Raw genomic sequence first — 25,485 nt, 5'->3', positions numbered from 1 at the left:
TGCTGGATTTATGTTTTTTATTTTTTTTTTATGGAAAATATAACAGGAGGAGGAACCGGGACACACATAGGTGGACAGAAACACAGAAAACTTCTAGGTGGACAAGGTCATAGATTATGGCAAAGAGGCTTCATTGTTGGGGAATTCAAGACATATAAAAGGTCAGGGGCTGCCTAAGTTTATCAGGGTCCAGCAGGCTCCCTCCAGTGGTGTGACTGGGTCACTGCAACATCTTTTCCAAGTTTTCTCATGGCTGCGGTTGCATGCTTGCCCCCTCCCCATACAACACAGGGTTAATAGCTCTTCATTGTATGTGATGACACCAAGGAAACGTCCACAGACTAGAGCTTCGAGGAGAAGAGAATGCCAGAGTGGGGGTTAGAAGTAAGATTGCTCCTCATTCTACCCCCTAGACTTTGTGGGCCCTTGCAGTGCGGAGGAAGATATGAGTTCTGTGCACACCAAGTTCCTTTCTCTGGATCAACTGTGGGTATAGAATTGAGTATATGGGATTGTACGATATTTTTTATTTTATTTATGTTTATGGTTGAACCAGATGGACTTGTGTCTTTTTTCAACCTTACTAACCATGAAAGTTACAAAAACATTGCATTTCTGACAGGATCACTTTTTTTTTTTAAGTGCTTGCAGAAAATATATTTATGAAACCAGGGCAGCCACCGTATGCAAGATCTAGTAAGCTGCAATATATTAAATTTTTGTTCTTTGGTTTAGATACACTTTCATATATATACTTTATACGGGCTCCTGAACATTTCTTGCACCCGAAAGTCACAGCTAAAGCGTACTTTTGCCCATTGAAATGCATTGCAGAAAACGCTGTGCGCGGCTATACATACGCATGTAACCATTGGCACTTGCGTATTTTTTTAAAATATGTCCATGTGCGTGTAAATGTGAGAATCATAGCACACATTTTCTGTAATGCACATCAAAAGGCAAAATATGCTCCTGTTTGTCCCAACAACAAGTGTATTTTATTCTGTATGCTTAAAGCGGGGGTTCACCCAAAAAACAAATTTTTAACATTAGATTGAGGTTAATTGTGGGAAGCACAATCGGGTGGTTTTTTTTAAAATCAATGCAGTACTTACCTTTTTAGAGAGAGATGTTCTCTGCCGCTTCCGGGTATGGACTGCGGGACTGGGCGTTCCTATTTGATTGACATTGACCGTCGCATACAGCGAGTCACGAGTTGCCAAAAGTAGCCGAACGTCGGTGCGCAGGCGCCGTATAGAGCCGCACCGACGTTCCGCTTCTTTCGGCAACTCGTGACGCGCTGTATGCGACGGTCGGAAGCCTGTCAATTAAATAGGAACGCCCAGTCCCGCAGTCCATGCCCTATATATTGTGCAGCACAGTGGCTGTGCTATACTGCTCCACTTATTGCAGTGCACTCTATGAACACGTCTCTGCCAATAACAAAAATTCATTGAAAAAACATTCTCTATAGAAATCCAGGTTATCTTCCAGCAGTCATTAAAAAAAAAAAAAAGGTTATTTTACTTGCATGGCCACTAGGGGGAAACCTACCATATTGCTCAACCTTTTGAAGGCCGAGGGCCACTTAAGTGACTTATTAACCAGTCGCGGGCCACAATGAGCGGAGTGGGCAGATGGCAGGTTTGTGTCCAGTCTGCATATGCAAAGCAGACACAGACACAGCCCAATCTACTCTACTACTTGGGCCCTCCAATCCAATCAGGGGGCAGATCCACTTCTGTTTTTTTTTTAGCAGATTGGATTGGAGGTAGGCAGGTGTAAACGGACAAAAGTCAGTTTACATCTGTCGTGCCATAGAGGTGAATGGAGGGTCCGATTGGGTCCGACCGATCCTGTTAAAGGGGCCTAAGGCTGCTTTTACACTAATGGTCTGCGGTCTGTTGCGGCGCAGTGTACCTGTGGTTTTCCCGCCAGTTAGCTGCACTTTGCCATAGACGTCTACCAGGCCCGGACTGGGACAAAAAATAGGCCCAGGAAAGGCATTTTAGACTGAGCAGCCAACTTTTCCAGAGGGACTCGGGGGGGGGGGGGGTGCTCGTTGGTAGACATTCGCGGGGGCGGCTGTATCAGTCCTCCACCTGTAATTTGCAGGGACACTGTAATAAAAAGGGGACTGCACTGTAAAGGGGCACTGCAATGATTACAGTGCAGTCCCCTTTATATTACAATGTCCCAATCCTATTGTGGCCATACAATGATAGTACTCTGTCTCTAATTGTGCCCACACTGCCCAGTGACACTAACCTGCTCTCTCTTCGGTGGAGCTGGACAGCATGGCGCGCCCTCTCTCCGGTGGTGTGGGTAAAGCGTGGCTCTCTCCGGTGGTACGGGTACAGCGTGGCTCTCTCCGGTGGTGCGGGTACAGCGTGGCTCTCTCTCTCTGGTGGTGCGAGTACAGCATGGCGCTCTCTCTGGTGGTGCGAGTACAGCGTGGCTCTCTCTCTGGTGGTGTGGGTACAGTGTGACTCTCTGGTGATATGGGTACAGCATGGCTCTCTCTCTCTGGTGTTGCGAGTACAGCGTGGCGCTCTCTCTGGTGGTGCGGGTACAGCGTGGCTCTCTGGTGGTCAGGGTACAGCGTGGCTCTTTCTGGTGGTGCGGGTACAGCGTGGCTCTTTTTGGTGGTGCGGGTACAGCGTGGCTCTCTCTGGTGGTGCGGGTACAGCGTGGCTCTCTCTCTCTGGTGGTGTGAGTACAGCATGGCTCTCTGGTGGTGCGGGTACAGCGTGGCTCTCTCTGGTGGTGCGGGTACAGCGTGGCTCTCTCTTGTGGTGTGGATACAGCGTGGCTCTCTTTCTGGCTTCCTCCAGCACAGTCCTCTCTTTTTCTTTTAGTAGTCACTCAGCCTCTTTCTGTGTTCCAGGCTCTCACTCTTTCCCCCAGCAGAGTGCATGCTGGGGGCTGAAGTCTGCTGCCTGTGGACAGCAATGGGGCCTACAAATCCTCCAGTACTATATGTCCCATGATGCACAGCTAGCCTCTTCTTATTGGCCCTGCACTGAGGCCAATGGGGACAATAGCAATTTGGCAACTAGATGAGAGCCGCGCTCTGCTGACAGGAGAAGGGGGGCGAGCGGGGGAGATATGCTCGCCTTCCCCTTGTCACAGCGCAGCCGCTTGTGTTTACTGGCGAGCGGCACCACCTCCCCATAGCGACCTCTTTCTCGGCTCCTTGGCTTCTCTCCTCCCTTCTCCTCTCCTGGCATCCTGGTTGCCAGGCGCCCGTCGGCTGCGGGGCGCATGCACGAAACGGCGGCCTATGATTCCATGGATGGGATTAGTAGGCGGAGAATGCCTCCTCCTCCCACCACCACTAGCGGTCGGCCCTGGATGTCCCTGCATGCAGCGCAGAACATCAGTGGCGGGCCCTGCATGTCGGAACCCGTGGTGGCGGTGGCGGCGGCCGGCCCTGCATATCCGAACCTGCGGCTGTGCATGTCACAGCCAGGCGGGCGGCCCGGACCCCCCCCCCGGCCTACCGGGGAAATGCCCGGTCTGCCCTATGGCCAGTACAGGCTTGACATCTATTATATCCGGCAGGAGTGGTGCACTTTCTTAAAATAGGGTGACCACATTTTGCAAACTACCATTCGGGGACACCCTCCCTTCCTAAAAATCAGCTTGTGCTGTAACGAATCACAGCACAGTGATTGGACACAAGAGGCGGGATTTATGATTTCTCCAATCACAAGCAGGGGGTGGGGATTGTGCTCCTCCAGGCATTCCCGGCCAGGACAAGTACTGTCAGTGAGTAAAGCATCAGATTGGCCCGGGGGGGGGGGGGGGGGAGGGTGGCTGTGTCAGTTTCATTCTGGGACACTGTATTGTCCTGGAATGAATGTGCCCGGGACAGACCTGCAAAATCCGGGACACGTGGTCACCTTATCTGAAAAGTCACTTGCTTCCTCTACCGCCGGTTTCATTTACAACACTCATGCTCTCTGATGGCAGGTCGGCAACCTGCAATCTGGGCTTGCCAACCAGCCATTCCAGAGCAGGAGTTCGCGGGCCACATCAGAGGGCTCTGCGGGCCACTGGTTGGGCACCCCTGTTGTAAATGATGGTTATAAAATGTATATGCAGTGCATGAAATAAAAAATGATTGAGGTTAAGGGTACAAAAACACCTTAAGATACATACAGTAAAACCTTGGGTTGAGACTGTAACTTGGTTTGAGAGCGTTTTGCAAGACAAGCTACATTTTTTATTAAGTTATGACTTGATATACAAGCGATGTCTTGATATAAGAGCAGCGTCATGTCACAACTGAGTATAAAAGAGATGAGAGGCGCCTCTGAGTGTAGCATTAAGGTTACATTTAATAAAGGTACAACATTTAGCAACTTATTGCTACACTTAGAGGCGCCTCTCTTCTCTTTTATACTCTGGAGCTCCTGCTGGATTTTGCTTCTAATCCCCTTGTGGAGGCTTCCATTTGTAGATGGGCATTTTATGGTTACACAACCGATCACATTGCTATAATCTTTTTATATGGACTATAAACTGAAAGATTTATGAATAAATGGTTGTGAAACGAATCATTTGAGTTTCCATTATTTCCTATGGGGAAATTTGCTTTGATATACAAGTGCTTTGGATTACAAGCATGTTTCTGGAATAAATTATGCTCACAATCCAAGGTTTGCAATACAAAAATAAATAAAAAATTCCCCTTGAATAATCCATATTCTTTTCCCTGGGAACTTTTACTTCCCTATTAGTAAATACATATTACATTTTAGTGCGGTTAACCTCTGGCAATTTCTCCAGTCACACCCTGTCCTGACCAACACTTATTGGCATTCAGCACTTGTGCCATGTCACCAGTCAATGACATATGTACATAATTAGTCAGGTAGTTTACCCAATATAAAAAAATAAACAGAAAACATCCATATCCACTTTAAGGCTGCATTCACACCTGAACGCGGCGTATTGTACCACGATTTGCCGCGACAAATTGTGGTGTTTTGTCCCGCGATTTGCAGCGACAAAACGCGTCGTTTTTTAAGCCTAACATATGCCGGAGGGGTGATTAACATTGTCGGCTATGCCGAACGCCGAAACCTGCCTGAAAAAAAGGGTCCGGGACTTGGTTTGAACTTCAGGCGTACTGCGTTTCGGCATTCGGCGTGGAGATGTGAACCATCTCCATAGCCGACAATGTTAAATCACCCCTCCAGCGTATTGCAGGCTGCAATAGCGTCGGGCTTCAGGCGTTAAAACGCCTAGGTGTGAATGGAGCCTTAGACCAGGCCTTTTCTGAAATTTTTTGTTTACATGTAGAAATCACCTTTTCTTTGGTAGAAAATTACTTAGAACCATTTCATTCTCTAGGTTTTTTTATATATATATATATATATATATATATATATATATATATATATACAGTGGGTACGGAAAGTATTCAGACCCCCTTACATTTTTAACTCTTTGTTATATTGTAGCCATTTGCTGAAATCTTTTAAGTTCATTTTTATTCCTCAGTAATGTACACACAGCACCCCATAGTGACAGAAAAACACAGAATTGTTGATATTTTTGCAGATTTATTAAAGAAAAACTGAATTATCACATGGTCCTAAGTATTCAGACTCTTTACAGGCACCCTAATACAGCCATGAGTCTTTTTGGGAAAGATGCAACAAGTTTTTCACACCTGGATTTGGGGATCCTCTGCCATTCCTCTTTGCAGATCCTCTCCAGTTCTGTCAGGTTGGATGGTAAATGTTGGTGGACGGCCATTTTTAGGTCTCTCCAGAGATGCTCAATTGGGTTTAAGTCAGGGCTCTGGCTGGGCCATTCAAGAACACGGAGTTGTTGTGAAGCCCCTCCTTCGTTATTTTAGCTGTGTGCTTGGGGTCATTGTCTTGTTGGAAGGTAAATCTTCGGCCCAGTCTGAGGTCCTGAGCACTCTGGAGAAGGTTTTCGTCCAGGATATCCCTGTACTTGGCCGCATTCATCTTTCCCTCGATTGCAACCAGTCGTCCCGTCCCTGCAACTGAAAAACACCCCCACAGCATGATGCTGCCACCACCATGCTTCACTGTTGGGACTGTATTGGACAGGTGATGAGCAGCGCATGGTTTTCTCCACACATACCGCTTAGAATTAAGGCCAACAAGTTCCATCTTGGTCTCATCAGACCAGAGAATCTTATTTCTCACCATCTTGAAGTCCTTCAGGTGTTTTTTTTTGCAAACTTGGTGGCCAAGTCCATACAGCGGTTTAACAGGACAGGTTCCACTCAGAACAGGCCTCGCCATGGTCAACCAAAGAAGTTGAGTGCACATGCTTAGTGTCATATCCAGAGGTTGTCTTTGGGAAATAGATGTATGAATGCTGCCAGCATTGCTGCAGAGGCACTGGGGAGCTACAGATCATTGAGGGAACCATGAATGCCAACATGTACTGTGACATACTGAAGCAGAGCATGATCTCCTCCCTTCAGAGACTGGGCCGCAGGGCAGTATTCCAACATGATAACGACCCCAAACACACCTCCAAGATGACCGCTGCCTTGCTAAAGAATCTGAGGGTGAAGGTGATGGACTGGCCAAGCATGTCTCCAGACCTAAACCCTATTGATCATCTGTGGGACATCCTCAAACAGAATGTGGAGGAGCGCAAGGTCTCCAACATCCTCCAGCTCTGTGATGTCATCATGGAGGAGGGGAAGAGGACTGCAGTGGCAACCTGTGAAGCTCTGGTGACCTCCATGCCCAAGAGGGTTAAGGCAGTACTGGAAAATAATGGTGGCCACACAACATAATGACACTTTGGGCCCAATTTGGACATTTTCACTTAGGGGTATACTCACTTTTGTTGCCAGCGGTTTAGACATTAATGGCTGTGTGTCGAGTTATTTTGAGGGGACAGCAAATTTACACTGTAAGTGTCGGTTCACACAGGGGCAACACGACTCTTGGTGTGACTTTACGAGGCAACTTGAGGCAACTTAAAGGCAACTTCGAGGCAACTTCAAGTCACCTCCAGGACAGGCAACTTTGCCAGTGGCCAAACAAACAATAATCAGCTCTGTGGGAGGGAGGGGGTTGCCTGAGAAAACTATTTTCTCTTCCGGTAAAGTTGCTTCAGTTAAGACACTGATCCGACTTTGGTGGCGACTTCTATTAAAATGAGTACAAGTCGCCTTGAAGTAGTACAAGAACCTTTTCTAAAGTCGGAGCGACTTCAGTAATGTGCATCAAGACGGCGCTCATTCACTTCAATTGAATTTCTCATGTCGCACGACTTTGGCCGACACAAGTCGGATCCCAAGTAGCGGTAGTTTGAACCGGCACTTATACAAGCTGTACACTCACTACTTTACATTGTAACAAAGTGTAATTTCTTCAGTGTTGTCACATAAAAAGATAGAATAAACAATTTAAAAAAATGTGAGGGGTGTACTCACTTTTGTGAGATACTGTAATGCAGAGGCAGGGCCGCCATCAGGGGGGTACAGGCAGTACACCTGTAAGGGGCCCAGATGGCAACCCCCTTCTTTTTTATTTAGGGGTCCGGAGGCCCCCGGATGGCAACCCCCTCCTTTTTTTTTTTATAAAAAATAAAAAATGTTATATATATATATATATATATATATATATATATATATATATAATTGTTAAAGGGCCCAGAGGTCCCCAGGCCCCCCCTTTTTTTATAAAAAATGTTTTATATATATATATATATATATATATATATATTTATATTTATTTATATATTTTTTATATATATATATTTTATTAAAGGGCTCAGAAGGTCCCCAGGGCCCCATTTTTTATGTATTTTTTATAAATGTTTATTTTATATATATATTTTTATTTTTTGTTATTAAAGGGCCCAGAGGTTTATTTTTATTAAAGGGCCCAGAGGTCCCCCTTTTTTTATAATTTATTTTATAGATATATTTTTCTTTATTTCTTCTTTTTCTTGTAAAGGCCCCCCCCCCCCCGCTTCTCAATTTTTGGCAGCCCCCCCGCTTCTCAAATTCAGGCGGCAGCACCCCCCCCCCCCCCCGGTACTCTGCTCCAGGGGGCCCATGCCTCAAGCTGTGTAAGGGGCCCCAAAATTCCTGATGGCGGCCCTGTGCACTATTACCACTAATACCACTATTTTTCTGATAAAACTTCCTCTGACACATTAATAAAACGCTGCTGTGTAATGTGTAAATGTGGCTTGTACCTCGCTTGCTTCAAGACATTGAACTCATTATAATGAATAGCATAAGAATATTAATACTTAATAATAATACTAAAAATAATAATAATAATAATAATAATAATAAATAAATTGTGCTTGGAACAAAAGGAAACAGGTCATGTGACAGCGCTTTCCTCCAGTCTGCAGGTTTTCTGCGGAGCTTAATGCAGAGGACACACCACACTCTGCATTTTATCAATACAGAGTAAAATACAGAGCTGTGTGAAGTAATGAGATTGATGCCGCATTGGTTTGCAGAGAGGAGAAGCCATGGGTCCTCTAAGAGGAACCTTCTGACCCAGATTCTGTCCTGGAATACTAGCTAAGCAGAATGTGACTTCACCTACTGGGTGCATTACAGTAGAAGCAAATGTGAATAATGTCTCTGCTGCATTTTCACAAATTTCCACTAGATGGTGCAAGCACAGCTCACTGCCTGACTGGGAAATAGTATTATAAATTCTTACAAAATAATAGTCAGTGCAACCATCCTAAATTGTGTGCCCTTCACAAGGTGCTAGAATAAATGGAAGAGGATAAATTCATTTTTGTCAAGAGGAATGGGCAGATTTACCACCTAAGAAGATAAAGAGCCTCATCCACAATTATCACAAAAGACTTCAAGCTATCATTGATGTTAAAGGGGGCAATACACAGTATTAAGAACTAGGAAGACAATACCAAATATTAATTTGCTATGGCCACATAACTGGGTGGGTTCAGGGCGCTGTGCTCTGCGCCCACCCCTTTTTTTAAGCCATTTAGAGCCTCAGGCTCTAATCATGTGCTTTTAAAAAAAATGCATGTAGATTAGGGGCCGGGCACATAGATTAGGGTGGTGGCGCACCCACACCCCTTATGGATGGGCCGCCAGTGGTCCCTTCTGAAAAAAAAATGCTCCTTTTCTGCCTGGCAGTAATTTTGGTACAACCCTGGCATCATTTTGGGCAATCGAGATGGCTGAAAATGCCGAAAAGGAAGTCAGGAGATGTCAGCAGCAGTAACCGAGTGACAAGGGAGCACTATTGTAGTGCTGGAGGAGTCCCTTTGACAGGTAAGTGCGCAATCAATATGTTGTGCATCCTTGCACATTATGGCAAAAGCCCATCCACTTGTATAAAAGCTTTAGTTCTATTTGACATGAAAAAAAATTGATTTTAGGTCCACTTTAATGCCAGGCCCTACTCATGCCTATTATGTGTTGTCAGGGCCGCTGATAGAAATCATGGGGCCCCGTACAGCCTACCTGACGAGGCCCACCTACAGCTCCACCCCTGGTCCTGCCCCTGGTCCCTCCTTCATCCCCACCCCTGACCCCTCCCCGAAACAAAGTGCAGGTTTGTCTACGAGTGATAATTATTTTTCTCATCCATGCCGCCAATGCCATAATGTGCTGCAGACAGTGCCAGCCATGACACTAATGCCAAAACACATGTGATGCCTGCAGAGACAATGCCACCCATGCTGCCAATGACATTATGCCATTGGCGGCATGAGTGCCACTGTCTGCAGCACATTACAGCATTGGGGGCATGAGTGGCACTGTCGCTGCAGGCAGCACATGTGTTATGGGCAGTAACGCATGTGCTACCTGCAGACAGTGCCACCCATGCCTCCAATACAATATTGTGCTGCAGACAGTGCCACCCATGCCATGCTGCCAATGCCATATTGTGCAGGCAGCACATGCGTTACGGGCTAAGTAATTGACGTGATGACAAAAGCTTCCCCCCGGCGCATAATGCGCGTCACCAGTTTCCGAAAGAAGCCGAACGTCGGTGCGCAGGTGCCGTATAGAGCCGACTCGCAGTTCGGCTTCTTTCGGGAACTGGTGACGCGCTTATGTGCCGGGGGGAAGCTTTTGTCATCACGTCAATAACTTAGTCTCTGAATAGGAACGCCCACTCCCGCGGGATCCACTACCCGGAAGCCGGGGGGGAAAATAGCTATACTGTACTAAACTGTACATGTCGGCAGTATGCTGGATGGAATGGTATATACCGTATTTATTGCGGTATAACGCGCTCCTGCGTATACCAAGCACCCCTAAAGTTGCCCCCGAAATTCCTGTAAAAAAAAAAGTTATATGATTTCATTACTTACAGTTTTGGTGTCTTCCCAGCATACATCGTCCGGTCCGGCGTCCGTCTGCGGCCTCGATGGTGTCCTCCCGGGCTTCTCCAGCGCGCGCCTCAAGTCGAGTCCCCGCTTCCCGCACTCAGTTCGAACGCCTCCGCCGACATATACCGAGTGCAGTACACTCGGGTACATTCGGCAAGGCTCGGCGTCGCTCGCGCTCACGCTCTGTGACGTTTATGCGTGAGCACGAGCGAAGCCGAGCCTGGCCGAATGTACCCGAGTGTACTGCACTCGGTATATGTCGGCGCAGGATTTCAAACTGAGCGCGGGAAGCGGCTATCGGCGTATAACGCGCACCCACGATTTTCCCCTTATTTTAAGGGGAAAATAGTGCGCGATATACGCCGATAAATACGGTACATGTAGTAAAATACATTTTGGCTTAAATTTATGACAAAATTAGATTTTATTGGATTTTTTTTTTATAGAAAGACGAAAAAAAGTTTTTTCCCAAATTTCCACTGTTTTTTCGCTTATATCGCAAAATTTTTTAAACGGAGTCGTGAATAAAAACCACCAAAATAAAGCTCCATTCGTGGGAACAAAATGATAAAAATGTCATTTGGGTTCAGTGTAGCACGACCGCGCAATTGTCATTGAAAATGCGAGATCGCTGAAAGCTGAAAATTGGTCTGGGAAGGAAGGGGGCGAAAGTGCCCGGTATTGTTGTGGTTAAAGTTCATGTGCGTGTAAATGCAGGTGTCCCAATACTTTTGGTAACATTGTTTATTCAGACGGTTTCTTTCTGGAGTGTGTAAGTAAAGGATAAGTAAACACTCCTAAATCCAATAATCTGCTGGGAAAACCTGTGTTTAGTCTTCTTCCCTGAGACCAAATAATGTGGATTATAAGGAAAAATAACAGCTCCCTAGGTAAACAGCCTTCTGTATGGAGACAAAACAATGGCTGTTTATAAAATGAGAGCGCAGGACGAGCGGAGGATCGGTATTCTGAGCTACTGAGGCACACAGGTGAAAATGGCTTTATATGGGGCAGTAATTCTGAGCCTTAGCTTGGTTCTTCTCCAGGTGTCACAGATTGCATCCAGCCCAGTGCAGTGTGAGTATATGCCACTTCTTTGCGATAACACCGGGGAGATCATTTTATATTGTTGTGGGGAAATAGTTGTCGTTGGAGGCAGTGGAAGGATTTAGGCAAATCACTCAGCAATTAGGGTTGTTCTTTTCATTTATTGTTTATTGCATTTTTTTATTTATTTCGATTTATTTTTTATGTTTTTATTGTACTTTTTTTTATTTATTTTTTGCTGTTTTTTTTTACTTTCTGTTGAAAAAAAATGGAAAATTTTGAGGCTAATTAGGAGCCATTTTTTTGACACCTTAACCACTTCAGTCCCGGACTATTTCGTTGCTTAAGGACCAGGCCCCTTTTTGCGATTCGGCACTGCGTCGCTCGCGTTTACAAGACTAAAACAGTTTTTTTTGCTAGAAAATTACTTAAAACCCCCAAACATTATATATATTTTTTTTCCAACACCCTAGAGAATAAAATAATGGTCATTGCAATACTTTTTGTCACACCGTATTTGCGCAGCGGTCTTACAAGCGCACTTTTTTTTGGAAAAAAATCACTTTTTTTAATTAAAAAATAAGACAACAATAAATTTGGCCCAATTTTTTTGATATAATGTGAAAGATAATGTTACGCCGAGTAAAATGATACCCAACATGTCACGCTTAAAAATTGCGCCCGCTCGTGGCATGGCGTCAAACTTTTACCCTTAAAAATCTCGATAGGCGACGTTTAAAAAATTCTATAGGTTGCATTTTTTGAGCTACAGAGTAGGTCTAGGGCTAGAATTATTGCTCTCGCTCTAACGATCGCGGCGATACCTCACTTGTGTGGTTTGAACACCGTTTTCATATGCGGGCGCTACTCGCGTATGCGTTCGCTTCTGCGCGCGAGCTCGTCGGGATGGGGCGCTTTAAAAAAACATTGTTTTGTTTTCTTATTTATTTTTATTGATTTTATAATTTTTTACACTGAAATAAAAAAAAATGTATCACTTTTATTCCTATTACAAGGAATGTAAACATCCCTTGTAATAGAAAAAAGCATGACAGGTCCTCTTAAATATGAGATCTGGGGTCAAAAAGACCTCAGATCTCATATTTAGACTTAAATGCAAAAAAAAAAAAAAAATGGAAATTTTGTCATTTAAAAAAATGACAACAAAAAAAATGTCTCTTTAAGACGCTGGGCGGGACTGACGTTTTGACGTCACTTCCGCCCAGCAAAGCTATGGGGACGGGTGGGGGCCATCTTGCCCTCACTCGAGTCCTCACTGAAGAGCCAGCAGCACCCGATCGCCTCCGCCGCTACCGACGGCTCCGGAGGGCACGGGAGAGCGGCGGGAGGGCCCCTCTCCCGCCACCGATAACGGCGATCTCGCAGCGAATTCGCCACGGAGACCGCCGTTATCGTTTACAGGACCGCCCACTGAAGAGATGGATATCTCGGTTGTGGCAGCAGCTACTGCCGTTACCGAGATATCCATCTTTAAAAACAGGAAGTATATATAGGAATAGGCTTATGCCGCGTACACACGGTCATTTTTTGTGATGAAAAAAAACAACATTTTTAAAAACGTAATTTAAAATGACCGTGTGTGGGGAAAACTTCGTTTTATGTCTTCTGAAAAACGACCAAAAAAAAATTTGAGCATGCTTCAATTTTTTATGTCGTTTTTCAAAACTTCGTTTTTTGTGTCATAAAAAATGACCGTGTGTAGCTAAAACGACATTTAAAACAACGTTTTTAAACCCGCGCATGCCCAGAAGCAAGTTATGACGCAAGCTTAAATGGAACAGAGTGCCACCGTACATGCTGAGCGTAACCGCGCTTTGCTAGAGCTCTTTAAAAAAACGATGGTGTGTATGCTACGTCTTTTTTTAAAATGAAGTTTGAAAAACTGCGTTTTTTTTCATGCTAAAAAATGACGTTTTTTTTTATCACAAAAAACGACCGTGTGTACGCGGCATTAGGCGTGAAAGGGTTTGTAATGGCTTTTTTTATGAATTTTGGAGACTCCCTACTAGTCCAATATCACAAATTCTTACTTAACCACTTTGCCCCCCTTCGTGACCAGGTTTATTATGTGTGATACGGCACAAAATTTACGTCCTTTTTTTCCCACAAATAGAGCTTTCTTTTGGTGGTATTTCATCACCTCTGTTTTTTTTTTTTTTTTTTGCGCTGTAAACAAAAATAGAGCGACAAATTTGAAAAAAAAACAATATTTTTTACTTTTTGCTATAATAAATAACCCCCAAAAACATATAAAAAAAATTTTTTCCTCAGTTTAGGCTGATACGTATTCTTCTACCTATTTTTGGTAAAAAAAATCGCAATTAGCGTTTATTGATTGGTTTGCGCAAAAGTTATAGCATCTATAAAATAGAGGGTAGTTTTATGGCATTTTTTTTTCACTAGTAATGGCGGCGATCAGCGATTTTTATCGTAACTGCGACATTATGGCGGACACATCGGCCACTTTTGAAACTATTTTGGGACCATTGTCATTTTTATAAAAATGCACTGATTACTGTAAAAATGACACTGGCAGTGAAGCGGTTAACCTGTAGGGGGCGCTAAAGGGGTTAAGTGTGACCTAATATGTGATTCTTACTGTGTGGGGGCGTGGCTTTGCATGTGACATCACTGATCATCGTTCCCTATGACAGGGAACAGAAGATCAGTGGCAGGCTCACTAGAAAGAACGGGGAAAGGTTTGTTTACATTTACCTCTCCCCGTTCTTCAGCTCTGTGACCTGATCGCGGGACACCGGTGGCAATCGGGTCCGCGGGCGCGGTCACGGAGCTCACAACCAGGCTGCGAGCGTGCGACCCACGGCTGGGATCTTAAAGGGGACGTACCTGTACGCCCTTGTGCCCAGCCGTGCAATTCTGCCAATGTAAATCAGCGTTCGGCGGTCCTTAAGCGGTTAACAGGACCAGGTTAGTTGAAGGGACCTTCCCCAGCCCTCAGGGGCAGCTTAAATCCAACTGTATCCATAAAAACATCTAAAGGCCCGTACACACGATCCAATTTTATGGCCATAATTGTCTAAAGGATCATGTGTACACAAGTCCACCCAAGTAAAATCCAAAGTACAAACACGCATGCTCGGAACCAATGCTAAACATCAGACAACAATAGCAGAAGTTGCCCAAAGGGTGGCGGTAAAGAGCTGAAAAAACACGTGGTTTGGTGAATGTTGGCTGAAAATGTTCTGCCGTGTGTATGCAGAACAAGTTCACGGCCAACGCCCTTCGGACCAAAATCCACGGAAAAGTCTGATGGAAGTCCCATCGTGTGTATGAGGCTTTAAAGTGTTACTAAACCCACAACAGTAAAATCACTCTGTATGTGCAGTAAAGAATGCTTGTTATACTCACTGCTGTGGATCCTCTACATTGTGTAAAAAGACTGTTTGACCTTGTCTTCTCTGATCTTCCCCTTCTTCCACTGTCCCCAATCCATCTCCTGATAAGACAGAGCCTTATCACTCTGAGCATGCTCAGTTTGGTGTGTATTGATAGAGAAGTGTTTTTTTTTTCCTTGGGAGGGTGCATGTGATCAGCACAGGGCCAATCAGCACTGTCCAGACAGAGGGTCAGGGGTCCTGCAGCCTCATAGGACAGTCAGAAGAGAATGAAAACTCCTCCTACAAGCTTTAACCCCACACTAATAGAAGTGACAGGACTGCTATATACTGCTGATGGGAAAAGGTATTTAGCAGTTTATATTTACTAAAATAATTGCACTTCCATGTTCTGTGTACTGTGGGAGACCAGATATAGTGACTGCAGGGTCCTGGGTTCAGTCACTTTAACCACTTAAGCCCCAGACCTTTAGGCAGCTAAATGCCCAGGCCAGGTTTTGCGATTCGGCACTGCGTTGCTTTAACAGACAATTGCGTGGTCGTGCGACGTGGCTCCCACACAAAATTGGCGTCCTTTTTTCCCACAAATAGAGCTTTCTTTTGGTGGTAATTGATCACCTCTGCGGTTTTTATTTTTTGCGCTATAAACAAAAATAGAGCGAAAATTTTGAAAAAAATTCAATATTTTTTAGTTTTTGCTATAATAAATATCCCCCAAAAACATATATAACATTTTTTTTTCCCTCAGTTTAGGCCGATACGTATTTTTCTACATATTTTTGGTAAAAAAAATCGCAATAAGCGTTTATCGATTGGTTTGCGCAAAATTGATAGTGTTTACAAAATAGGGGATAGTTTTATTATTATTATTTTTTTTTTACTACTAATGGCGGCGATCAGCGATTTTTTTCGTGACTGTGACATTATGGCGGACACTTCGGACAATTTTGACACATTTTTGGGACCATTGTCATTTTCACAACAAAAAATGTATTTAAATTGCATTCTTTATTGTGAAAATGACAGTTGCAGTTTGGGAGTTAACCACAGGGGGCGCTGAAGGAGTTGGGGTTCACCTAGTGTGTGTTTACAACTGTAGGGGGGTGTGGCTGTAGGTCTGACGTCATCGATCGAGTCTCCCTATAAAAGGGATGACTCGATCGATGCTGCCGCCACAGTGAAGCACGGGGAAGCCGTGTTTACATACGGCTCTCCCCGTTCTTCAGCTCCGGGGAGCGATCCCGAGGGGGCGGCTAGAAACGAATAGCCGCGCCCTCGTCCCAGGTCGCTCCCCGCGGGTTACCGACCGCCGCATGTACCGGGGGGGGGGTCCCGATCGGACCCCCGACCCGCGGAAAGGTGGGGATGTACATGTAAGCCCATATACCTGTACGTGCCATTCTGTGGACGTACATGTACTTGCGGCGGGCGTTAACCGGTTAATGTTGTCTCCCCTTATAATTCCAATGCATTTCCCCAAACTGGTAAAATTCGCCAAAATCTCATGATTTTTGCAAAACTTTTGAAAATTCTCCGGTTTCGCTCATTTCTGTCAGTCAATGTTTTTCCTTGAGGGTTTTCTCACCCACAACTGATATTTCTGTTAAGGATGGATGTTGGTGAGTTTAACCCCTTCACGCCTACCCTACGCAAATTTGTATTCAGGCTACCGTTTTTTATAGCGGGCAATCTTTAGTGATGACAACCGATGCAGCTAAAAGCTGCTCGGCTGTTATCCTAAAGGAGCGGGAGGGGACGCCCCCCCCCCCCCTCCTGTCACCTTCTGCTGCTCTTCCCGGGTCTCCTGTCCCACCATGAGACCCGAGCCACCAGCCGGTGCGTCCACCAGCTAGGCTGAGACCCGAACAAAGCCAGATTCGGCTCCGATCGAGTCTCCGTATCCCAGAAGCGGCGTCACAACGTCACTTTCCGGTTTACTCGGCTGTCAATTGCGGATGTTTGCATTCCTTGTGACAGCAATAAAAGTGATCATATTATTATTATTATTATTATTATTATTATTTTTAAAGGGACAATGTAAAAAAACTAAAATACAATAAATAAGAAAAAAAAGTTACATTTTTAAAACGCCCCCTGTCCTGTCCCCCCTCCCCCCAAAGGTGCCAATTGTAGCACCGGAGGGGGGGGGGAGGAATCCGATGAGCGGAAGTTCCACTTTAGGGTGGAGCTCGGCTTTAAGGCTTTCTTATCTAATGTTGTTACTTTTTTTTAATGCAACACTGAAAAAAATGCATGAACAAGACAAATAAAAAGCTTAAATATTAAGGGGTAATAAAAAGAATCAGCAGGAAAATAATAGTTTAGAGGGGAAGGGTAAGAAGGAGTTATTTAGGACTGATAAGGGTTAATAAGGAGTTTATTAGGAATAAATGTAATAAAAAAATATATTTTGTTTGCTTTATTGGATATACATATTGGAAAGTTTTTCCTTTTTGTTTGCAGATTGATAAAATAATTGTGTTGTCTCTCTTTCGGCTGAACAGTGTTTCTAAACACTGTGTAAGGTAGTCTGTTTTTTGACCGCAGAAGCTATTACAGCCTCTGTACTTACCATTTTGACAGTTGGGAATTGCTGGCAAGTGTGGAGGGGGAGCAGAGCAGAGCGTCTGAAGGGTAGGACATACTACACACAACCCACATGTCCACTTTAAATTTAAATTTTTGTTGTTTTATATTAAGTTGGCTTTTAATTTTAGCTAGATTGCAGCAACCCCGCTGTACACGTTGAAGTACATTGCTATGATTTAGATTCAGTTTGAGAATGTATTTTATTGTCTGAAATGAATCTCCCTTATTTTTTAATAGCGGAATGCACCTTGAAACCACATCAGCGGACTGACTGTGGCTTTGGCGGCATCCCTAGGGATGAGTGCATGGAAAAAGGATGTTGCTTCGACTCCAGCATTTCAGGAGTCATTTGGTGCTATAAAAATCCAACACTAATGGTCCCAGAAACACCTATAGAAGAAGTACAGGAGCCACAGGAAGAGCAGGAGCCACAGCAAGAGCAAGAGCCACAGCAAGAGCCACAGCAAGAGGAAGAGTCACAGGAAGAGCAGGAGCCACAGCAAGAGCCACAACAAGAGGAAGAATCACAGGAAGAGCAGGAGCCACAGCAAGAGCCACAGCAAGAGGAAGAGTCACAGGAAGAGCAGGAGCCACAGCAAGAGCCACAGCAAGAGGAAGAGTCACAGGAAGAGCAGGAGCCACACCAAGAGCCACAACAAGAGGAAGAATCACAGGAAGAGCAGGAGCCACAGCAAGAGCCACAGCAAGAGCAAGAGTCACAGGAAGAGCAGGAGCCACAGCAAGAGCCACAACAAGAGGAAGAATCACAGGAAGAGCAGGAGCCACAGCAAGAGCCACAGCAAGAGGAAGAGTCACAAGAAGAGCAGGAGCCACAGCAAGGGCAACAGCCACAACAAGAGGAAGAATCACAGGAAGAGCAGGAGCCACAGCAAGAGCCACAGCAAGAGGAAGAGTCACAGGAAGAGCAGGAGCCACAGCAAGGGCAAGAGCCACAACAAGAGGAAGAGTCACAGGAAGAGCAAGAGCCACAAGGAGAGCAGGAACCACAGCAAGAAGAACATGCTTCCCAAGAGTCTCAATCAGAGGAGGATGAAGAAGGTAAATTATGTAAATGAACAACGAGTTGGTTGTTATTGTATGTTCCTATTCCTTTTTAAAGCGGCGGTCCACCTAAAATAAAAATATTAAAAGCCAGCAGCTACAAATACTGCAGCTGCTGACTTTTAATAAATGGACACTTACCTGTCCAGGGTGCCCGCGATGTCGGCAGCAGAAGATGAGCAACAGCTCGTCTCTCGGCTGCCCCCGCCACCATCCTTGGTGAGGGAATCAGGAAGTGAAGGATAGCGGCTACTGCGCATTCGCGAGTCACACTGCACATCTTTCACTGGTCCCCACCAGGCATGTACTGGCCATCGGGACTAGCGGAAGTTTCCCGGTGGGCCGTTGGCTCAGTGGGCCGGTCAGTTGCAGTCCTGCAGCCGTTCCTCTCTGACAGTAAGTGATTGCGATTTCACTCCTGTCACGAAGAGCAGCTGCCGACACTTGCTGTAGAGAGGATTAGGCTTTCTGCTCCCTCCAGCCTGCAGGGGGAGACAGACAGCCGGTGTGTTGTCACATTCTGCTCCCCATTACAGAATGCTCCAGGAGTCACGTTCCGTCGCCGCCATCTTGCTACACCCCACACTCCTGCACAGTAATGATAGAGTGAGAAGGGGCAAGCGGACATCTTGTTACACCCATCTGAGTTTTATATTTCACACTTATTTTCAACACAAAACGAAGCTTATATGCTTAAATACAGTGTTTTTAAATCGGACGGACTGTTTAGATGTTAAATGTGAAAATCAGAGGTGTTTTGTCACATGAGCAAACATGTAAGGTCATCAGGTTTGCTGCTGCTTTCAACATCTGGCATCTATCTGACAGTTTAGGTGATGCAGTCTTGGTCCCCTCAAGTATTTCATCCCAGTCTGCACCCTCTATTGAGCCTACGTCCCGTTCCCAGGCCATCTTGGCTTTCTGAGTAACGGCTACTGTACCTCGATGTCTAATGGTGCGGTATAGGTGCGAAATAAGTTTGGAGGGATCACTCCCCATGAAAATATCTAGTACAGGCGGGGGCTCCGTCTCTACCTCTAGAGACGGCAGCTGGGTTCGAAGTGCATGACGGAGCTGCAGGTATTTAGGGCCAGATTCACGTAGAATCGCGGCGGCGTAACGTATCCTAGATAAGTTACACCGCCGCAATTTTTCATCGCAAGTGCCTGATTCACCAAGCACTTGCGATGAAAACTACGCCCGCGGCCTCCGGCGCAAGGCGGGCCAATTCAAATGGGCGTGTGCCATTTAAATTAGGCGTGCTCCCGCGCCGGACCTACCGCGCATGCTCCGTTTCCTAACTCCCGCCGTGCTTTGCGCGCCGTGACGTCATTTTTTTGAACGGCGACGCGCGTAGCGTACTTCTGTATTCCCGGACGGTTTACGCAAACGACGTTAAATTTTGAATTTCGACGCGGGAACGACGGCCATACTTTAGACAGCAATACACTTGCTGACTAAAGTTAGGGCACCAAAAAAAACGACTAACTTTGCGACGGGAAACTTGACTACGGACGACGTAGCGAATGCGAAAAACCATCGTGGATCGGCCGTAACTCCTAATTTGCATACCCGACGCTGGTTTACGACGTGAATTCCCCCCAGCGGCGGCCGCGGTACTGCATCCTAAGATGCGACAGTGTAAAACAATTACACCTGTCGGATCTTAGGGATATCTATGCGTAACTGATTCTATGAATCAGTCGCATAGATAGAAACAGAGATACGACGGCGTATCAGGAGAAACGCCGTCGTATCTCATTTGTGAATCTGGCCCTTAAATGCTAAGTGCTGTGGGAGCGAAAATTCCTCTCTAAATGCCTGAAACTGCTTGAGCCCTGGGCTTGATAGGACTTGGTGCAAGTATATTATTCCGTGTCTGGCCCACACCACCGAGTCGGGGACCCCCGCTAGCTCTGGCATATGGCTGTTAAGCCACAATGGGGTATGGGAATAAAATTGACCAACATTCTGTTTTTTAAGGGATATTTCCCAAATCTGTTGGTGATGCTGTAACATCCCTGAGTTATACCTCGAGGCCTGTTTTTGTGTTTGTTTTCCCACGGAGGATTGCCTGAAGGGGCGTATGCGCCGGGTGCCCGGGTTTGTCGCAAACCAAAGACCTTTAGCATTGAAGTTCCGAAGTGTTGAAGTGAAATAGGTGAGAGAGCTGTGAGGCCAAGTAATACTCATGGAGGTCCGGGAAGGAAACACCTCCCATATCCATTGGGTTCTTTAAAATGTGCCAAGCAAGTTTGTGTCTACCACTCCCCCACACGAAGGAATTCAGAATAGCTTCCATTTGCTTGAAGATTTTTAAGGGAATGTATAGAGGGGCGTGCCACACCATGTATTAAATGTTGGGCAAAATAATAATTTTTATGATATTTATACGCCCCATCACCCCTAAGGGTAATCTAGCACACGTTTGCGTTTTGAGTTTGATCATGTCAAAAAACGGTGCCACATTCAGAGGTGTATAGTCTGTTAGTCTCCTGGTGACCTCAACTCCTAGGTATCTAATTCTGGACACTCTGGAGAGCGGCAGTGGAGGGGTCACCACAGGGGGGGGGGAAGACATCTATGGGGAGAATTTGGGACTTGTCCCAATTAATGCGCAGTCCCGAATAGCCACCCATTTGTTCAATAAGTCGTAGCGCTGTTTGCAGTGATGGACCCTGATCTGCCAGGTACTGTATAGGATAGTATCGTCCGCATAAAGGCCTATCTTATCGACTGTGTTTCCCCGACGCAAACCCTGAATATCAGGGTGTGCTCTAATAGCGATAGCCAATGGCTCAGCGGCCAACCGTACAGCAAAGGGGAGAGGGGACATTCCTGACGAGTACCCCTCTCCAGAGGGAACCGCTCTGAGAGCCATCCATTAACAAAGATTCTCGCCTTGGGGGTCTGGTATAGGAGTTGCACCCATTTTAGGAAATGCGGTCCGAAGCCATAGTTATGAAGACATTCCCATAGGTAAGGCCACTCAACTGAGTCAAAGGCCTTAGCCGTATCCAATGCCACCACCACCCTGGTTCCTGAGTTATCGTGTGGCGCCTGAATGTTCATGTACAATTGTCTAATGTTCATGGCGGTGTTCTTGCCCGGCATGAACCCTGTTTGGTCCATGTGAACAAGTGACAATATGGCAGCATTCAACCTAGTTGCTAATATTTTAGCTAAAATGTTTATATCCACCTGCAGTAGCGAAATTGGCCGATACGATTCAGGGTAGTGGGGGTCCTTCCCAGGTTTGGGGAGTCCAAATCGACCCTTCTAGCCCAAATCCTCTTCTCCCCTTCCCCTCCCAACACAAATCCCCCTGAATCACCACTCCTAGCACACACACCCAAATTTCCCCTCCTAGAACATTTCTTACCCCCTGCTGCCCCCCCAAATTCCTCCTCCAAGCACCAATTCCCTCCCGGTGCCCCCCCCCCCCCCACCTCACATGAAACCACAGTGCCCAGGGCAGCCGTCCCTCCTGCCCACCCCTTGTCCTGGCCCTGTGTGTGAGTACCGGATACTTTTACGAGCTCCTGCTATCTCTTTTGCTGTTACTACAGCGCAGTGTCAGTACTACACATGATGTTTCTGCAGCTGGGCATATAAATGCGTCTATTGTCTTTCAGATAATACTTTCCAATGTTTATTTCAAGATAAAGACTGACCCATTTTGCCCTCTTATACTGTGGCCTAACCAAGCTTCTTTCATATAGTCCAGCCACTGTGCAACATTTGTGGCTATTGTCTTCTGAAAAAGTACTCTCTAATTTTTATTTCAGGATAAAACCTGCCTCGTCTTTCCCTCACATTGCAGACAAACCAAGATGCTTACATACTCTTCAGCTACTGTACAATATGTGTGGCTAATGTCTCTGAAATAATACTCTTTGTTTTATTTCAGGATAAAACCTGCCGCATCTCTCTCTCTCCCTCTCTCTCTCTCTCTTTCTCTCTCTTATGCTGTAGTCTAAAGAAGCCTTCCACATATTGTCCTGTATTATATGTGTGGCTTTCGTCTATTAAATATTACACTTTTCCTTCCTCATTTTCTATCGAATAGCCACTTGGCCTCTTTTGATCTTTACTGATCACTTGTACTTGCTTTGTACCAATGACCCTAATGCCGTGTACAGACGGTCGTTTTTCGTGATTACCGACGTTTTAAATCATGAAATAAAACAACGTTTTTGAAACTTCATTTTAAAAAACGACGTTGCCTACACACCATCGTTTTTTCAAAATGCTCTAGCAAAGCGCGGTTACGTTCAGCACTCTTTTCCATTGAAACTAGCTTCATTACTTGCTTCTGAGCATGCGCGGGTTTAAAAACGTAGTTTTCAACGTCGTTTTGCCCACACACTATCATTTTAATTGACACAAAAAACAACATTTTGAAAAACGACACAAAAAATTTGAGCATGTTCGAATTATTTTTTTGACGTTTTTCAGAGGACATAAAACTACGTTTTCCCCACAGACGGTCATTTTAAATGACGTTTTCAAAAACTTTGTTTTTTTTCACCACAAAAAACGACCGTCTGTACGCGGCATAACACTATTTCTCGCATTCCTAATCCAGAATCTATTGTTCCTTTGCTTTAATTGTTTGAATACATTTCCAAAGGTTGAAGGTGTTGTCTTCCCCTTACGGTACAGTTTGTTCCCAGATGGGGTGTCCGGGGGTGCAAAACAACACCCAGCACCAAGCCTTCAGCTCTCGGAATAGCATACACTGTTCAACCAAGCCTGCTTTAATGGATTTGTCATTTGTACCCTTTTGTGTGACACTTCTAACTAGCTCTTGTTATATTGCAGATAATGGGGTAGATTCAAGTAGGGGAGCGCCACCTAGCGGGAACTTCTACGGCGGCGCAGCGTACCGTTTTTACGCTACTCCTCCGTAAATTACTTGAGCTACGCTTCATTCACAAAGCATTTGCTCCGTAATTTGCGGGGGCGTTTCGTAAAAGTGGCCGGCATAAGCGCGCATAATTTAAATGATCCCGTAGGGGGCGTGGATCATTTAAATTAGGCGCCGGGCGCGCGTACGTTTGTGAATCGGCGTGAGTATGCAATTTGCATACTCTACGCTGACCACTACGGGTGCGCCACCTAGCGGCCAGCGTAAGAATGCAGCCTAAGATATGACGGCATAAGAGCCTTATGCCAGTCATATCTTAGGCTACAGTCGGCGTATCGAGCGTTCTGAATACAGAAAGTCGATACGCCGGTGCTACTTAGCAATTACGCTGCGTATCTATGGATACGCAGGCGTAATTGCTTGCTGAATCCACCCCATTGTTCAACTTCTGTACACTGTGTTAAAATGGAGTTCTACCCAAAAGTGGAACTTCCGCTTAATCCACTCCTCGCCCCCTTACATGCCACATTTGGCATGTAATTTTTTTTGGGGGGGGAGTGGGGGCTTCAGGAGGAGTGGGACTTCCTGCCCCACTTCATCCTTCCGCCGAGGGACTGCTAAGGCGAATAGTCATATCGCCTTTTGGCAGCCACTCCCCGTAGGCGATCGCCTGGGACACGTGACAGGTCCCAGTCGATCACCTGTCCAATCGGATGGAGCAGCGCCACTCACGCATGCGCAGTGGGTGCCCGGCCGTGAAGCCGAAAGCTGTCACAGCCGGGTGCCCACACTTATAATGAAGACGCTGGCCGGAGAGGGGGGGGGGAGAGGAGCGGAGCCCCGGCCGGCGCGTTGCTGGAACGTGGAGCAGGTGAGTGTATGTTTATTGAAAAAAGCAGCAGCTACACTTTTTGTAGCTGCTGACTTTTAATAAACATTAACAATGACTGGAACACCCCTTTAAACCTCAATACAAATATTGAAAAACCATTGGCTCGCGCTGCTGTCAATCACATCCAATGATGCGGCGTGCCGGGGGGCGGGGCCTAGTGATACAGTCTACAGCTATAGCCACCGGCTATATCACGGGAGCGCACCAGCAAGAACTAACCCCCATGGGAGAGAGCTCCCATGAAGGGGGTTAGTTCTTGCTCGGAGAAGCTGAGACAGCCGCTGAGGGACCCCAGAAGACCAGGATTGGGGCCACTGTGTGCAAAACGAGCTGCACAGTGGAGGTAAGTATAACATGTTTTTTTTTTTTAAACGGGAACCTTTAGTGTCCCTTTAATCCTAATGACAACACCAAGCACTGGGAACCACAGCAAGGTTTCCCCTGCTAGGAACTGCACTGCAATATGCGGTTTTCGTGCATTTTTTGGAAATGGTGCAGAGACCCTTTCCCTGCATTTTCAGAAGGTACAGCAGCCAATTTAAATGAATGAGCTGCTGTGCCTGTGCAAATGTAGCAGTCAGAAACCGCATAGATGTGAACCAGGTCTAAGGACTGGTAAATTGCAACAAAATATATGTTTATTCTTGAGCTTAGATATACCTTAATCTCACTTGAATCAAGTCTATATGTTACAAAGTTACTTGTAAAGAAGAGCAATGCTGCTTATCAGGTTATCTATGTTAAAAGAATATTTTTTTTTCTTACAGTTTGTGAAACAGAGCTCTAAAAAAATGCAAAAATTCATGGAATGCTGTTGAAACTCAAGCTTCCGTAGATCCACCCGTCTGACAGTCTTGACGTTTGCTGATTTCTGAACTCAACCACTTCCACATACTGAATATTATCATCTTGAATGTCATTAATAAAACTCAGATATTTTATGCATTATTTTTATCAGTTCAGAATTTAAAATCTTTTAAAAACACATACAATAAATGAGATAAATTGCACAAACAATATTCTTTTTTTTTTATTATTTTAATGGATACTTAATTTAAGTGTTGAGTGTGTGTGAGTGGGCTAGTGGTACACAGAAAAAAGGTACAGCCATGGGTGCAAATCATGCGCCTCCCCAATAAAATAATTAAGCAAAGGAGTTCTGACCAGTAGATAAAACACAAGAAGTTGATGAAAATAGTGCACAGTAAAGCAAATATTACATGTGGTATTGTCTATGAGAATTGAGCCCTTTATCCAATTTCGGGAACGGCTATGGGTGATTTAATGTATCTTGAAAA

The 25,485-nt window shown here is 45.4% G+C and overlaps 1 protein-coding gene across 3 annotated transcripts; it reads left to right on the top strand.

The window, feature by feature from the left end:
• Positions 1-11,302: 11,302 nt before the first annotated feature.
• Positions 11,303-25,204, top strand: LOC120927990 (UPF0746 protein DDB_G0281095-like). 3 transcript variants are annotated; one of them, XM_040339031.1, is made up of 4 exons: positions 11,303-11,427; positions 17,601-18,121; positions 18,272-18,422; positions 24,955-25,204. In XM_040339031.1, the coding sequence occupies exons 1-4, from the start codon at positions 11,346-11,348 to the stop codon at positions 24,972-24,974; spliced, it is 774 nt and encodes a 257-aa protein (XP_040194965.1). In that variant the 5' UTR covers positions 11,303-11,345; the 3' UTR covers positions 24,975-25,204. The 3 variants fall into 3 exon arrangements, with proteins under 3 accessions (XP_040194965.1, XP_040194966.1, XP_040194964.1); XM_040339032.1 differs by having other exon boundaries at positions 17,601-18,151; positions 18,320-18,422; XM_040339030.1 differs by having other exon boundaries at positions 17,601-18,422.
• Positions 25,205-25,485: the final 281 nt, after the last annotated feature.

The sequence above is a fragment of the Rana temporaria genome, chromosome 2 (assembly GCF_905171775.1).
Source record: "Rana temporaria chromosome 2, aRanTem1.1, whole genome shotgun sequence".
In the NCBI taxonomy this organism is placed as follows: Eukaryota; Metazoa; Chordata; class Amphibia; order Anura; family Ranidae; genus Rana; species Rana temporaria.
The sequence above is the reverse complement of the archived record's forward strand: the minus strand, read 5'-3'. Positions and strand labels throughout refer to the sequence as shown.

Excerpts from the sequence above, each read along its gene's own strand:
- LOC120927990 (XM_040339030.1), top strand. The coding sequence starts at position 11,346 with ATGGCTTTATATGGGGCAGTAATTCTGAGCCTTAGCTTGGTTCTTCTC. Across the intron at positions 11,428-17,600 it reads TGCATCCAGCCCAGTGCAGT|CGGAATGCACCTTGAAACCA; the intron begins GTGAGTATATGC and ends ATTTTTTAATAG. Across the intron at positions 18,423-24,954 it reads ATCAGAGGAGGATGAAGAAG|TTTGTGAAACAGAGCTCTAA; the intron begins GTAAATTATGTA and ends TTTTTCTTACAG.